Genomic DNA, 15,408 nt, shown 5'->3' with positions numbered 1-15,408 from the left:
ATAAAGAAATTAATAAATATGTAATTTTGTTAACAAGCATAACTGTATTAAAAATGTATGATGCTATTATCATGTTTCAAATTGAATATAAAACTTGTTTTAGTCTATTTTGTTTGGTAATTAGTATCCGGTTGATTCGCTTATTTAGGTGTGTAATGACTGGAACAGCCACAAGCTAACTCGGACAACGTGTCGAAAAAAGATCGAAACTCACTAATACGAAATATCGAACAATATTGTTTAATTATATATTATTGATGTATTTTTCGATTAATTTAACTGATTTTTTCTTTGTACAATGCGGTTAACACGTGGCACCCTTATACCCTTGCTGTTATATTATAATCATCATAAAATGAAATTCCTATTCCCATTAGTCTGAGATATTAAGGACAATTTTCTTATTTTTTTTTTTATATTTTATTATATTATTGTTAATTTTAATTGATGATATGCTGTTGATAAGAAATTTAGAGATTACTCAAAATTAAACAATTATGTTTATAGCTAAAGTTGTTAGTATAAAAAAGTTATTTTCAATATGTCATCGATTGTATTAAAAATAATAGTTGTTTAGGGACAGTCATATATACAATTTATTTATCAATCATTAGAGTACGAATGAAATAATCCAATAAAAATTAAGAGATTAAAAATTAAGTTTATTGCATATAATATTACTATTTACTAATAACGTATTTTTATTATTCGGCAGGTATTCTAGTGATTTTAGCTCTTAGTCTTCTCACCCCCTACTTCTACTACATTCCAAAGGCATCGCTCGCCGCTGTCATTATTTGTGCTGTGATATTTATGATCGAGTATGAGGTGAGAATTTTTAATGATTTATTTATATAACAATGTAAAGAGTAGTTAAAAGAAATAATATATAACTACAAAAGCGTTAACGTTCTACAATTTAGTTATCTGGGTCTAGACAATGATTTATTTTTAAACTTCCGCGACCTATAGTAGACAAAAGCCACGATAAGACGTGCGTTTAATATTCGATGTAAATAAATTGTAGTTTCTACGAATATGCGGAAGTAATCTGATTTTAAAATTAGGAATCGGTAGTTTTTCTTTAATATTAATCTTTATTACATTCCGTGTTATGCAATATTGGTATCGAACATTATGAAATCTAAAAATTGTTTTGTTAAAAAATGTAATATTAATGTAATGTTTGTGATTTATTGTCGTTGCCAAATTCCTTTATTCTAATGAATTAATGTGCAAAATTAATAGAATCTTTCTGCAATGCCATTAAGTTGCCAACATCCTTTTATGATTGATTGATTGTTGTTGTTTTTTTTTTTATAAACCATTCAATAAAATACTCCATTGCCTAATTCCTTCCGCCCTATTGCTACGGCTAATATCGTTTTAGATTATATATTATCCTGTACTAGACCTAAATATGAACACCTTTTACAATTCATTTAAATAAAAAAGGTGACTACAAGGTTTACTCAAGATTAAAAATAATTTATAATAATTGTATCTAGTTTTAGGCTCGTATTAAAATAACCAAAATCCGTTAAAAATCTATTGTTCATGTTGAACTTTTATATAAACTTTTTCGAAAAATCAAACTCCTGAAACGTGACGAAGGTCTTACGAGGAGTTTAAATTCTATGTTTATATAATGTGCTTCCATGATTGTTTTTCATTATTATCTTTCAGGTAGTGAAACCAATGTGGCGGTCGCGTCGTGCGGACCTAGTGCCGGCGTTCGCCACGTTCGCGCTCTGCCTCGTGGTTGGAGTCGAATTGGGCATCGTTGCGGGCGTGCTACTGAACGTTGTGCTACTGCTGTATCCCAGTGCCAGGCCGCAATTGGACGCTGAGATTGTCACAGTATGTGTACTTTATTGACTGCTCGCCCCGGTTTCAACCGTGGTACATATATAGCCTATGTCACTCAGTGTAATTGTAGATTTATAATGGTCAAAGAATTTTTGAAATCTGTCCAGCCGTTCACCCGTGATGGCGTGACCAAGGAAAATAGGGATTCATTTTTAGATACATATATTACGGATGCGCAGCCCGATGTTAATAGGTAAGGGAAAAGGAAAGGTTTGACGACTGGAAAGGATAGGAAAGGACTGGATCGCGTGAAGAATAGCTCCCCCACTCGCCGTACGAAACGCAGTGGCATGCTACTATTTCACGCCGATTTTCTGTGGGATGTAGTACTTCCCCGGTGCGAGCTGGCTCTCTATGAATGTATGCATGCTTAGTTCTTTAAAACTACACATAATTCACGAGCAAGATATATGTATAATAACATCTATTAAACTTATCCGAATTTAACGCGTGCGAAGTAGCGGAAATAGCTAGTTGTATGTATACAACTCATTATTAAGAAAAAAATGTCAACCGATCTTTAAAAAAAGGTGTAATTTCTTTACGGTAGTGTATTTTTTCTTCTCAAACAGATTTTTATTGTATATTTTTAATTATATTATATATTTTTTATCATTATATTTTTTTTTTTCTTCTTGTGTTTGAAAAAATTTGAAATTTGAAAAAATTCACAAACGTCTGACAATTTGTTCAGGTGTTAGTTTTCTTGAAATAATAACACATAGATAGGCGTTTAGTCTTGTCAAGGTCGCGCTTATAATTATTTATTGTAATGTCGTAATACATCCGAATAATTTAAAGTTATCAGGTTTTTCAAATAAAAATACACTGTTCATTCCACTAGGTCTCTATTATAAAATTAAATAACTGTGAATTGCCAAACATTTTAAAATCATATTTAATTTTATGGTTATGAAATATTTTTTTTAGTAATGGTAGGATTGCCGAGGTTTATTGTTATAACTAACAAGAGTTATGCAATAAATTCTATTACATTCGTGTCGGTTTACCAAACTTCTCAATTAGAGTTATATTTTGAAGTTTTTTTTTGCAGAGTTCGCCTTTAGATTTAGGGCAATATAAAGTACTTTGTATAACTATAACCATATTGTTTCCATATCCTCATATAAATAATGATACTCACAAAATAAAAACTAACCAGAATATTTATTTGTTTCCGCATTTATATCGTGTGATATTAGCGCAAAAACTATTTCCTTGATATCAAAAATTTATTTTACCATTAGAGATCTAAATTATTTCTGAGTTGCGGGCTGTTATTTTTTCTCGTATCAAATTGCTCCAACTTGACATATAATAACAAAGAAACTGAGAAATTAATAAATAATAACAATTCCACAGAACAACTCAGGTTTGAACTATCTGCTGATAACAGTGGGAAATAGCCTGTACTTCCCCGGGGTGGAATACATTCGCCAATATGTGACGCGGACCGCTAGCAACCAAGGCGGTAATATGCCAGTGGTTATTGATTGCCGATATGTGCTTGGTAAGTATTATTTTTGTTATTTTTATTTTATTTCAATGAGAGCAATTTATAAAAAATAAAAAAAAGGAATAAAATAATTAGGTCATAAGCCGCGGCGTTCCCGCGTTCCGATATATTTTTTTAACTTGTTATGTAGTATTATTTAAATTGTTAAAAATTATGCATAATACCAACTTTGGAGTTTTTACGTTTTGAAACGTTTTTAAAAGACCTTACGCCAAATGTGTATGTGCGATGATAAAGCTTACAATCAGGCTTATGCTTCAGCTTACACGCTTCAGCTCCAGTGCCGATGATGATATAAAAAGTGCCATATTAAACCATCCATCAATTCCAGGTGCGGACTTCACAGCGGCCAAGGGCCTGTGCGCACTGTCGAACGCGCTGTCGTCCCGCGGGCAGCCGCTGGTGCTGCTGTCGCCGCGCGCCAGCGTCGCCGCAGTGTTCAGCGGGGCCGGCTCCAGCGTGCTCGTCGTGCTCAACGCCGACGAGTTGGACCTCACCTTACAAGGTATTACGCTGTCGAACACGCTGTTCTGCTGTGGCTAGACGCTGTCGTCACTTTTATGTCATAGCGGGCATCAGAGCTGGTTCGCTTGATGGTAAGCGATCGCCACCGCCCATGAACATTCGCAGAGGTAGTACCTCTACGAATGCGCTGTCAGCTTTTGAAAGGTAAGGGATAAGGAAAAGATTTACGACTGATAAGAAGGAATGGACTGTGAAGGGTAAAGAAAAAGAAACGGGCCTCCGGCTTCTCCATTCACCGTACGAAACACCATAGCATAGCTATTTCATGCTGGTCTTCTGTGTGGATGTGTTACTTCCCCAGTGCGAGTTAACCAAATGATCGCTGAAACGTGTTCGACTCCCACAAGCAAGTTGGGACGTTCGGAGGTATCGTGTGCACTGCCGAACGCTCTGTTTTGCTGTGTCTTAGCCGCTAGTTATATTGCTAGTGTTAAGGTATTGAGGGCACTGTCCGCGCTTTTTCACTGTGGCTAGCCAAAAGTGTCAACACTAGTAAATGACGGCACTTTGTAAGGTAATATGGGGGCTGGCTTGTTTAGCAGCCAAAGCCAAATGATCTGGCTTCAATGGTCATGTGTTTGGAGCGGTGATCAATATATACCAGCAGCAATCTGAACTGAATTCCATGCAAGCATAATATAATTAACCAAGGAACTGGTGTCCCATGTCAGTTTCGTTCAAAAATCTATGTGTATAACATAATGTATATTATACTCCAATACATACTCTTATAGTTAGCTGAAGTTGAAAGCTCTTATGTAACGCTCCTTATATAATTATAATATATTATATTTATGAAAAAAAAATAAATCAAATAGTAGGTGTAAAAATATGACTTCGATAGTAAAATGACCTTTTTTCCAGAATTAACGGGCCAAATTCCCCTCCCAGTGATAAAGGACGGTGAAATGAAAAGAATCACTCCGCCACCCACTTATACCTCGTTAGCAACAGAAGAATCGCTGGAAGTCGTGATCTCAGACGATAGAAATAACACGCCCTTATTGAGTGCCGTAAATAGGAAAAAAGTTAGTGAAGTAGACGATACCTAGTGAGCTATAAGTAGTATATACAGTCCAGTACCTATGTGACGTAGATTAGATAGAACTTTGTTAGGAAGGCCAAGGAATGCTATTTAAAATAAGAACCAGGGTTTGTAGGTAGTTTTTAAAACAGTTAAGTGTACAATTGTTATTTATGTGAGTTTTTGTAATCTGTATGAGCCTTAAAGCTCTGGAACTCTTTTTATATTTGGTTCGTAAAGCACTAACGAGCAAAAATGACAATATTTATTCGTCTAAGGTGATATTGTGAAATTCCTATAAAACTGCCTGTGGACAAAACTTAGCATTACTTTTGATTGCACAGTGCAATACAAAATAATTAGTCCTCGTCGGTCTTAGACCAGTAGTACGTAAATAAAATACCTAACAAATGTGTTATGATAACGCAGTTAATTAATTTCTAAGTTTCTGTAGTACAAGATAGCAATGGTGATGGTTTTGCACAGTGAACAGATAAAGAGGTTAGAGGACCTTGTAGGCGTGATGGGCGCCGGTCATATTTTAAAACGCTTATAATATGATCATTTTCGTATATATCAACACATTGTCTGTTTGTTGACAGCAAAGACACAATGACAATAAAATATATACATTGCTTGCAATGTATGGGTACCATCTTGTACTAAACAAGCGATCGCGCATTATAGTGCGTTCATTGCGCTTCATTCGCGAATGCCGAGTGTAGTGGAAGAACACATGTGATACGTGTATTTCCTTCGTAACCTTTTTTATCTGTTCTGTGGCTATGCTCATCTATAATGATATACTATTAGTTATCTGCTATTCTCGTTTTTGAACAAAGTTCAATAGTGATAAAGATAAAACGGACGAAAGTTTTTTTATTCCGTAATAAAATATACACGACTTAATATAGTATTTGCCAAAAAGTTTACAATACTGCTAATTATTATTTGACTCAGTCTATGTTCTGTGTATGTCTTCTCCAATTAATATATGACGTCCTCATATCTTTGCTCATCTATAATTACGATGTAATATGTAAGATAGTTTGTAGATTTGAAAACCATTTGATTGATCGATATAAAAAGTTGTCAAGCTTTGTTTCTTGACAATATAATACACCTTAATGTCATTTTAAATATAACGTGTGGAAAATTTAAATATATATGTATTTATTTATATATCATGAGCACTTAATATTCCAGTATTAAAAGTATGAAATCGTTAAAGAATATACACAACATAAGTACCGTGAATAATTGTTATACCAAGTACACGTCCATAAGCACTGCTTTGTGTATAATTTCCTAATTTGGTATGAGTACTTTTTTAATTTAATCAGTATACTATCTAGAATAATTATAAACAATATTGTATTATATATGGTTAAAAGAAATCGCACCTATTATTGAAATGTATTCAGTGATTACATTTTTTTTTTTGACTCTACTTTATATTTATGTGTAATTAAGTCGCTGATATTTGTGATGAGAATAAAATTTTATGTAATTGTGTATGTGTGTGTGTTTTCATTCATTTTCTCACTCTGGTTGAATTTAACAGGTAGGTCTTACAAAAAAAGTCACATCCGCGTCGGTTTCGATACCTGTCAGTTTTGAGAACGGGTTCTTAATCGTATACAAAATAAAATGAACGTATTTTTATTAAATATTTATTATAAAAATGTAAAATAAATTATAAAATCTTCAAAAAATTTAGCACCTTAAGTTTCAATGTAAATGCATTGTCTGACTATATTCTATCTAAAATGAGTATCAAAAACGCTACAGCTACTTAAACTTATTATAATAAACTAACACAATATTTAAACTAAAAGAATAACTACAGTGATCTATACGATTTCACGAGAATTTTAAATGGAAGAAAATGATAATGTTATAAAACACAATATAAATGTTGATGATATTTTAAAATGCTAGATGAATGAATGATAATATTATTGCTACTTTTTCTATCGATTCGACACAATCAATTTTCGAAGTTTTGTTAACTTCAAAACAAATTTTACTGTTCCAGCACTGTACCTAAAATCTCATTATAAGTTCATAGAGTACAACCTACCTCTGAATAACACGATAAAAAGACTGCGTCGAATCAATTATGCAGTTAAATAAAGTAAAGATAATATAGAAAACAGTTTGCCCCTTATTGCCTAACGACCGTTTGGTGTAGGAACATTGGCTTAGAAGCGGATCTCAGTTTCTCAGACACAACGTGTGCAATTCGTGCACTTCGTTGCCAAACAAGTTCACGAGTCCGCTCATGATTGCTATCAACTCGCACCTGAAATATAAGTCAAACAATTAAATATCCATATAAACGTCTTTCACAAAAGAGAAATGATACGGAACAGCTTTTAGAAAATAATGACTTTGGCAAGATAATAAACAAACCTGCTTCGGCTGCAAGACTTTAATAGAATGTAATGTAGCAATGCCTTGACTGTTGACGCGCAGAGTTAGTTTGCCGTTCATCTCAGCAGTTGTAGCTGTAGCTGATTTGAGCTCTTTCTTTGCGCCACGTCCAACCTTCGAAATAAACGATCTTTGTAAATAATCATTCAAACGGTTTAGTAATAAAAAGCAATTAGCCAAAATTAAATACTTACTTCCTTTTCTACCCGAAGTATCAGAGGGCCTACCGCGAAATTACTTTTTATCGTAGTATGGTCAGTCATAATACTGACTGCGACATCACCGGATCTTCTTAAAGATGAGAGCCCATATAGGGTTCCCTTGGCTCTGGGCTTACTCTTTTCACTAGTCTTAACCTTATTTGACGATGGCTTTTTCGTGTTCTTCACCGGTGCTTTTGCTGGTGGTTTAGGTTTAGGCTTGGTTGTTTTCTTAGGTTTAGGTTTGGCTGTGGTCGACTTTGCTTTTCCACTTTCATTTCCAGATTTCTCTTTAAGCGCTCTAGTTTCTGTTGACATAATATTTTCACTCACTGTATTAGGTTTCTGGTCATTTATTGGTTCTTCTATTTTATTCGTTTGTTCTACTTTTTCAGGTATTTCATTTTCTGATTTCTTTTCAGTAACTCCACCACGCGCCGTGTTCTTTTTCTTGTTTTGAGTTTTTCTAAAATAATTAGTATTTATTAGCAAAATCATTATTGAACGTGCGAAACATATCGAAGTATTTTATTTTAACGTTATAAAGACTTACGTTTTGTTTGTTTTATTTTTATTCTTTTTGGGTTTCGAGCCCTTCTTGCTTGCATCAATTGGTTGCAATTTCACACTTACAGGATCATAAGAGCGTCGCAAAATATCATTCATCTTTTCAAGAATACTATCAACAAATTTATTGTATTTCACTATGTACACTGCAGGCACTGGTGCTGGCTTCTTAGGCGGCTCATCTGATAACGCTCCTGTTGTGAGAGTTTATAATTTAAGAAAGATATGCCTAACATAATGATTGTTTATTAAATGTACATTTTTTAATTTGACATAGTTATCTGAATATGTAGATTTTCATAAAAATCGTCATTCTACTACTATTTTACTTTCTCTATTGCCACATACTTTACTATAATAATCAAAAATTAATATATTAATAAAATCATCTGCAATTTACATTTTCTTCGTATAAATATGCTATATTTGAATATTACTTTTAGCAATCCATTATAATTTCTCAAGTTTTCAAAATATTATCAAAAAATATATTTATATTTCTCCCCTTCTGATAAAGTGTACCTTTTTTATGTTGTCATTTCTATTCACAGTCATTTAAGGTCAGGGAAACAGTCAAGTAAAAGTACAAGTAAAGTCATTTCATTTATTCTGTTCATACCAATTTAGGACGAGTAAAAACTAAACGTAAATAAGATTCAACATAATGAAAATTGTTGATTTGCTCATTCAATAAGCCGAAATCCAAACAATCAAAAACAAATAAATGATTCACGGTATAGGGAAATCTGTTTACTATTCAATTTCTCTCTCAACAAAATTTAAACAAATATTTACTGAATTACATTATTCATGACATCACGCACTCGTACACAGTGTGTAATTAGGTATTCAGTGGGCTAATAATTCATACAACAACACGTGCGATTCAAATCACGTCAGTGAGACACGCGAGCGGCTAACTGTTTTAGTCTCCAAGCAGCGCTTGAATTCTAATCGTTTGTAACAATTAATAGGACCAGTCAACGATGGATTTTCTATTTTCTGCACGTAAAAGAAACTGCGTGCCAAACTATTCGCATTTGAAGAAATCTAATCCAATAAATTATTAGAGGCTATTTCAACCTTAGTAATTCATTTACATGGACAATATTTCATTTCATATTCAGTTCAATTATAATCAAATCAAATAATGTAACAGACATTATTATTATTATCTAGAAATGTTTACAACTTGATACAATTTCTTTTATCTTTGAACTTGAAATGGCTACTCGTTACTGATTTCTATCAAAGAAAGGAAATAGAGGCCGCAATCAAGCGAGTTGTTTTAGGCGTTGCCGGTAACAAACTCGTTTAATTTAGGTCAAATGTGTTCCTCGCGCCTCTCCCATAATTTCTCGGTGACAAACACTAAAAATTTCTCTTTTCACATCTCATTATCTTGATTTCACTAAAGCGGACATAAGGCACGAAAATTTCGTCATTCAGTGAAAGTAAGTCTGATTCGATTTATACTCTGATCTCTGAATGTCGGGGTATTTAGATTTGTCAAGGTCGGGATCTGGGTGCGGTCAAAGAAAGTGTCAAGGCTACAGAAGAAATCGGATGGGTTCATCGTACGAAGTCCGGATGAGAAAGTAAACGGGCTTGATACCCGCTGTCGACCCCTTAACACACATCAAGTTCAGGCTAGTTCCTTATTAATAATCTACTGAGCTCTAACTACGGTCTGTCAGATATGATGAATGTATCATGGTATAGCTATCTTATCTACTATCTATTAATTTGTTTATATTGCATGCGTCTAGTTCATATATAGGCGGCCTTTCATTGTGTGTCGGATAGGTGTAAGGAATTGGAACTGGTTTGTACGTATAATACATATATAAATCGGTCAAAAAGCTAGTTACTTATATTACTTTTAATATTTACAATTCAATCATAATAGTAATAAAGGATATATGATATTAAAAGCATAAATACTTTAGCATAGTATAAACATATAATTTGATGGATAGGATAAGGGAATTCTACATTATTATTTTATATTGACTAGTTTGTTTTGTAAATTTATGATAAAAAATTAAATTAATATAACTAGATAATGTCACTCTTTGTGAATGTGATTTGACAATAATAAAATTCACTAGGGTTTTGACCGACATACAAAATTCTCTACTTAAATACGCACAAATCATTTCAGAGGTAGTTTAAAAAATTTCACACAGTTTTAAGAACAAACAGTTTTATTTCAAAATAATTTGCCACGGGTCTGATGTGACATGATCTAGACATTAATTTAACTTTTACTTTTTCGGGTCCATACTAACACTCACACATCAAGCACACACACTTAATAAATAAAATAAATTAAATAGCATAAATAAATAGTTAATAAATAGCTAAGCTAAAGGACGGGACCGAGGAGGTCTCTCAGGTGGATGCGGGAGCGAGGCACGCCCGTTCACTGGCGCCATTTAACTATCTGACCTTTTTGTGTTCTGTGGTCCTTATACCAGCGGCGGTGGTCGCTTTTGTTTTCTTTACTTTACCGTGATGCGTCTTTTTTCCACTCTTTTTTTTAAGCGCCGCTACATTAGCCTTTAACTTTTTAGACTCACGTGAATGCTTGGAAGAGATATTCCTGCCGAGAGCATCAGAAATGTCGTCATCTTCATCATCGTCATCGTCTTCCTCTTCTTCATCATCATCCTCATCATCTTCAGGTTCTAATGCGTCAGTGATATCTTCCTCGTCATCATCATCATCATCGGCATCGCTGGCAACAGCGGCTTCTGAACTAGCAACAGGGGTTTCTACTTCAGCACTTGCGGGTTCTTTTTGAGCCTCAGATTCATCTCCTTCCACGGCGGGTTCGCCTTCAGATGCTTCGGCTTCTTCTGAAGCGGCAGCGACTTCTTCGACTGAAGTAGATGCAGCAGCAGCGGGAGCAGGAGCAGCGGCTACAGTGTCAACCGCGGCTACGACTGGCTGTGCGGCTGCGGGCTCATCATCGTCATCGTCATCTTCTCCACCTTTAGGAGAAAAATGATGAAAATTAATATTTAAAGCCCCGGAAAACAAGTTAGGTGGTCAATTAAAGTAAAGTGTTATTTAATCCCAATTATTATTTTTGACCATTAATATAACGCAAAGTATTAATAACTCCTATATAGTTGTATTGTTTTTAAATTAAAATTGCAAGTTCTATATTAATAATAACATAACTTTATAAGTTAAATTATTTTTAAATTGTTCTGTATTTAAATTGATTATATTGTTATGTATCTCACCTCCCAAGATATCATCGAAGAATCTTTCTAGATAATCATCATCTTCGTCATCATCTGCTTCCTCGTCTTCATCATCATCATCGTCGTCGTCGTCGTCATCATCGTCGTCGCCTATTGAGAACAAATTAACCTTAATTCACGAATTTATTTCACTACAAAATTTTCAATGGTCGTATACCATGAGCGTTAAAAATTGAATTATCATACTGATCGTTAGAAAATATTGTTTAATATACAATAAGGAAATGGGTACACTGAACCATAACTGTAAAGACATATTTAATCAATGTGATTATAAATCATGGTAAAAGAAAAGCTGGAATCCAGCTATCAGGAATTAATTATTTGTACTGTAATTGTGCGCAAAACAGCGTTACTGCGATGGTGCGTGACATAGAGAAGTATGCTTTATCCAGTAGAAAGCACGGTAGCTTCAATTTCTCTGATTGAGTATTTCTTTTAGAATCAATTAACAAATGAGAGCATCTGTCACGCTGCGTACATTCCGTTCGTTCGCGTCCTGATTCGTTGGAATTTTATCGACAAACTGTAATACTTTCTAATGCATTTTCAATCGATACGTTTAAATAATACAGTATAAAGTTATAAATATGTGACATCATAAAGTATTCATTTATAATTGAGCTGCTTTTTTCAAATATAATAACATGATTTTCAAATCACTAAACAATAGAGCAATAACAACTTCTTATGAGCAAATTAGTCACTTATTTACAGAAACAAATGTTTGTATTTCCGAATAAAATCAAATTTTAACAAACAAAGGTATTTGTGTACAAAATGATGTTAATACTATGAATAAACGAAAGCATTCATATAGTAAACAATATTTAAAACTCGCAGTCTAATACTCAGCAAAAAATTTATGATGAAAATTTATTTAAAAATATCTGTCTTCAAACAAACTTAAAAAAAAACTGATGAAAATATCTAGCCCGTATGAAACGTAAATCTAGTATTGGATTGTAACTACCGTTACGATGAATTCTTGCAAACGGTAAACGGTATACGCAAATAAATTTATTTACTCTACTCGTTTAAAACTTGTTAGAAAGTTTTCATTTTACAGTAACGACTATCAAACTTCTTACTTGAATGTAATAAAGTAAATAACACGCGATTTTATAATTAAAGAATTTCGTATAATTAGAGGAAAAGATTAGAAAATTAGAATTGTTTTATTGACCTGTGATGTCACCGATACCATCATCATCGTCGTCGTCGTCATCATCATCGTCGTCGTCACTGGAAGCTGCTGGAGCCGCGGCTGGGGCCGATTGTCTTCCAACCTCCTTCTCCTCGCCTTCAGCAGACCTGGTGATGGGGCTACTGCTTGCCAAAAACACTAAGCAGCATAGCGCCGCTAAAAACAATAATGACCTCATCTCGTATCTGAAACAAACAGAGGTCTTTAATCATCACCGTCAAGTGGTGGCCGCGACGGGATAGTCACGGGCACTCGCTATCACGATATCACAACACTATCACAATCACAGCACGTGCACTGGATGTCCTTAACACTTCACCTTTTGACTTTTCACTGTTGAGTCCTAATGGGCTCTTGCGGAAGGTGTTCCGCCCGCGTCCTTCTGTATCGGTGATCGGGACGCTATGTCCGAGCCTGGCGAACGGAAACGTTATAGCGGCGGCGTCTTCACCGCACTCTCTTTTATAGAGTTACGTCACACTGGCTGGGAAGGAAAGTAGTGATGGTAGCCAGTGCGGACATAGATCAACAGCGTTATAGACTTTCTCCGAATATCTACTCAATTATATGCTTATAAAATACAGTGTTCTCTCTTCTGTTTTACAGTGGCTATTACGTGTCGTTACCTAAACAATGATAATAGCGAGTAGCTCTGACTCGTTGAAGGGCTGAATCTGTTATGAGTTAAAAACATATCATGTTATATTTTATACTATACGGCGGGTCTGCGTCAGACGCGAATCTATAAGAATCGAAGAGGGGTTGCAAAAGTTCGATTAACTAATTTATTCAACTTATTTGCCGACGTATAATGTCTTTGGAGAAAAGTGGGCAAGCGTGTGGTATTGGAATTTTAAAACATTTTGAACATTAGTATGTGGTCACTAGAGCCATACTTTCACTTAAGGTTATGTATGAAAACGCGTCTAGTGTAATTGATAACGTGACGTAAAAAGGAGGCGCACGATTGGGAAATATTTGCAACTTTTACTAGCGCATTATATGACCAATTATTCATCATAAATCGCAATTACAGCTCAATAAAATTACAATATGATCGTGCGGATTCCATTCATAAACAAGACTTACAGTTGTGAATTGTAGAATGTAATTCAGATATTTCGTTAATACCAATCGTTGTATACTTTAAGTGGGTGTTTATATCAAGATTTAGTGACAGTTTTTATATTTTTACTTTTTAATACAGCATACAGCATTAATTATATTAAAGTTAATCAATACAAAATCGCTACAATCGTATTAAATTCACAGTCTTTTAAATAGTGCGTAGAATTTTCAGGAAATACGAGTATCTGAAATCTGTGCAGGACATTGAAGTTTCACATGTCCTCTCACAATATCCTCCTATTCTCGTTCTAACCAAGAAGTGTGATGCGCTATTTCCATAAAGTGATGGTCGTTATTATTATAACTATAAAGTTAGCTTACAGGTTGATAACGCGACATCACTCCTAAGCGAGAAAGGTCTAAACCCGTTTTTGGTTTTGTAGGCGGCCACAAATATTTGTATGCGGCTTGTGAATGGACCTCGAGGACTTTCTCCGGCTGACTCTTACACTCACACTGCAAGCGTCAGTCGCTTGTAGATATTTTGTGCCACTTTACATTACCAAAATTATGACATTTTTTGTATTTGCTGCTTTATTGAGTTCTGCTCAATAATTTCATTCCAGATGGACGATGATTTTAACAAATCTTTACAGAAATCTTACGGAAACTCATTTCACTTTAACATTATTTCGGGTTTCCTTAAAATACATTTTAATAAAACTAAAATATAATCGCTTACTTAATCAACATATTGAAATCATTAAATCAAATATTGTATTTCAGTTCAAAATAAACATCAACACGTAATCATATAACACAGACATTATAACCAGGATCTATTGTGTAACACTCAAATATTTATCATTTCACTCATAGTTTCTCCACACTAAAAACAGCGGTCAAACGATTTTCTTATACAGCAAATAACTACACACTAATATATTTGTGGCTCTTAATTCTTTTTCTCTTTTCTTTCAATGAAAAAATTGAAGAATTATGTCATAAATCTGAAATATTTTTTGGTCATAAAACTTTTGTCGCGTTGTATATGAGAGATGTTAAATATTTTATGGGCGAAGTACCAACATCGATACCTAATGTTTCATTAGAAAATATTGTTTCTAGTGAATTTATTCAATAAATTGTCAAATTAAAAGTTTGGAGAAATCTTAATTATATTGGTTTGTGATCTGTGGTTTAGCTACAACATACCACAATGTCAACAGAGCGACTATCAATAGTCGATAGGAACCATTAAAACATCAAAGAACCAGTCTCCATAAGGTCAATGTATTCGCAATTTACGACGGTTATTCAGAGATATCTACGATTTAAGCCATTTCTACCTCAAGATATTCATGATATTCAAGCTTTAGATGCCAAATCCTCGTGCTGCTGGCCAAAAATGTAATTAATAAAAAAAGGAAAGTTATTTGATTCACATAAACTTCCGTTTATTTTTATGTAACACGAAATCTCGTAAGATAAATTCAATCCAGATAATCTTCTCGGAATTATGAAAGTTAACGTAATTGATAATGTAATGTTTTTCGAAATTTCAATATTTTTTATGGCTTCGGGTTTTAATATAGTACTTTTAACACCGATAAAACAACATTATTCGATGCATGAAGCTAAAGGATTGTCTTTCCAGTTAATTTCTTATTTTGTTCCGATTGTAATAAATATTGCATTGGGATTAAGATTTATTGCTGGTG

The 15,408-nt window shown here is 33.9% G+C and overlaps 2 protein-coding genes across 2 annotated transcripts in view; one reads left to right on the top strand and one right to left on the bottom strand.

The window, feature by feature from the left end:
• Nucleotides 1-5,677, top strand: part of LOC119832240 (sodium-independent sulfate anion transporter) — a 21,952-nt gene extending 16,275 nt beyond the window's left edge. Inside the window, exons 9-13 of the mRNA XM_038355898.1 lie at nt 716-828; nt 1,687-1,860; nt 3,232-3,379; nt 3,717-3,890; nt 4,775-5,677. Coding sequence (XP_038211826.1) covers nt 716-828; nt 1,687-1,860; nt 3,232-3,379; nt 3,717-3,890; nt 4,775-4,962 — 797 coding nt within the window. The 3' untranslated portion in view covers nt 4,963-5,677. The remainder of the gene's footprint in view (nt 1-715; nt 829-1,686; nt 1,861-3,231; nt 3,380-3,716; nt 3,891-4,774) is intronic.
• Nucleotides 5,678-6,668: 991 nt separating this feature from the next.
• LOC119832545 (nucleolin-like) lies at nt 6,669-13,100 on the bottom strand. The gene is made up of 8 exons (XM_038356208.1): nt 12,939-13,100; nt 12,599-12,804; nt 11,392-11,502; nt 10,720-11,133; nt 8,124-8,331; nt 7,565-8,036; nt 7,350-7,484; nt 6,669-7,239 (listed from the first exon to the last, which is right to left on the bottom strand). The coding sequence occupies exons 2-8, from the start codon at nt 12,795-12,797 to the stop codon at nt 7,102-7,104; spliced, it is 1,677 nt and encodes a 558-aa protein (XP_038212136.1). The 5' UTR covers nt 12,798-12,804; nt 12,939-13,100; the 3' UTR covers nt 6,669-7,101.
• Between the last annotated feature and the right edge of the window lie 2,308 nt (nt 13,101-15,408).

The sequence above is a fragment of the Zerene cesonia genome, chromosome 15 (genome assembly GCF_012273895.1).
Source record: "Zerene cesonia ecotype Mississippi chromosome 15, Zerene_cesonia_1.1, whole genome shotgun sequence".
Lineage (NCBI taxonomy): Eukaryota > Metazoa > Arthropoda > Insecta > Lepidoptera > Pieridae > Zerene > Zerene cesonia.
Note: the sequence above shows the minus strand (reverse complement) of the source record. Positions and strands in the feature narration are given on the sequence as shown.

Excerpts from the sequence above, each read along its gene's own strand:
- LOC119832545 (XM_038356208.1), bottom strand. The coding sequence starts at position 12,797 with ATGAGGTCATTATTGTTTTTAGCGGCGCTATGCTGCTTAGTGTTTTTG. Across the intron at positions 8,037-8,123 it reads AAAAATAAAACAAACAAAAC|AAAAACTCAAAACAAGAAAA; the intron begins GTAAGTCTTTAT and ends TAATTATTTTAG. Across the intron at positions 7,485-7,564 it reads TACTTCGGGTAGAAAAGGAA|GTTGGACGTGGCGCAAAGAA; the intron begins GTAAGTATTTAA and ends TTTATTTCGAAG.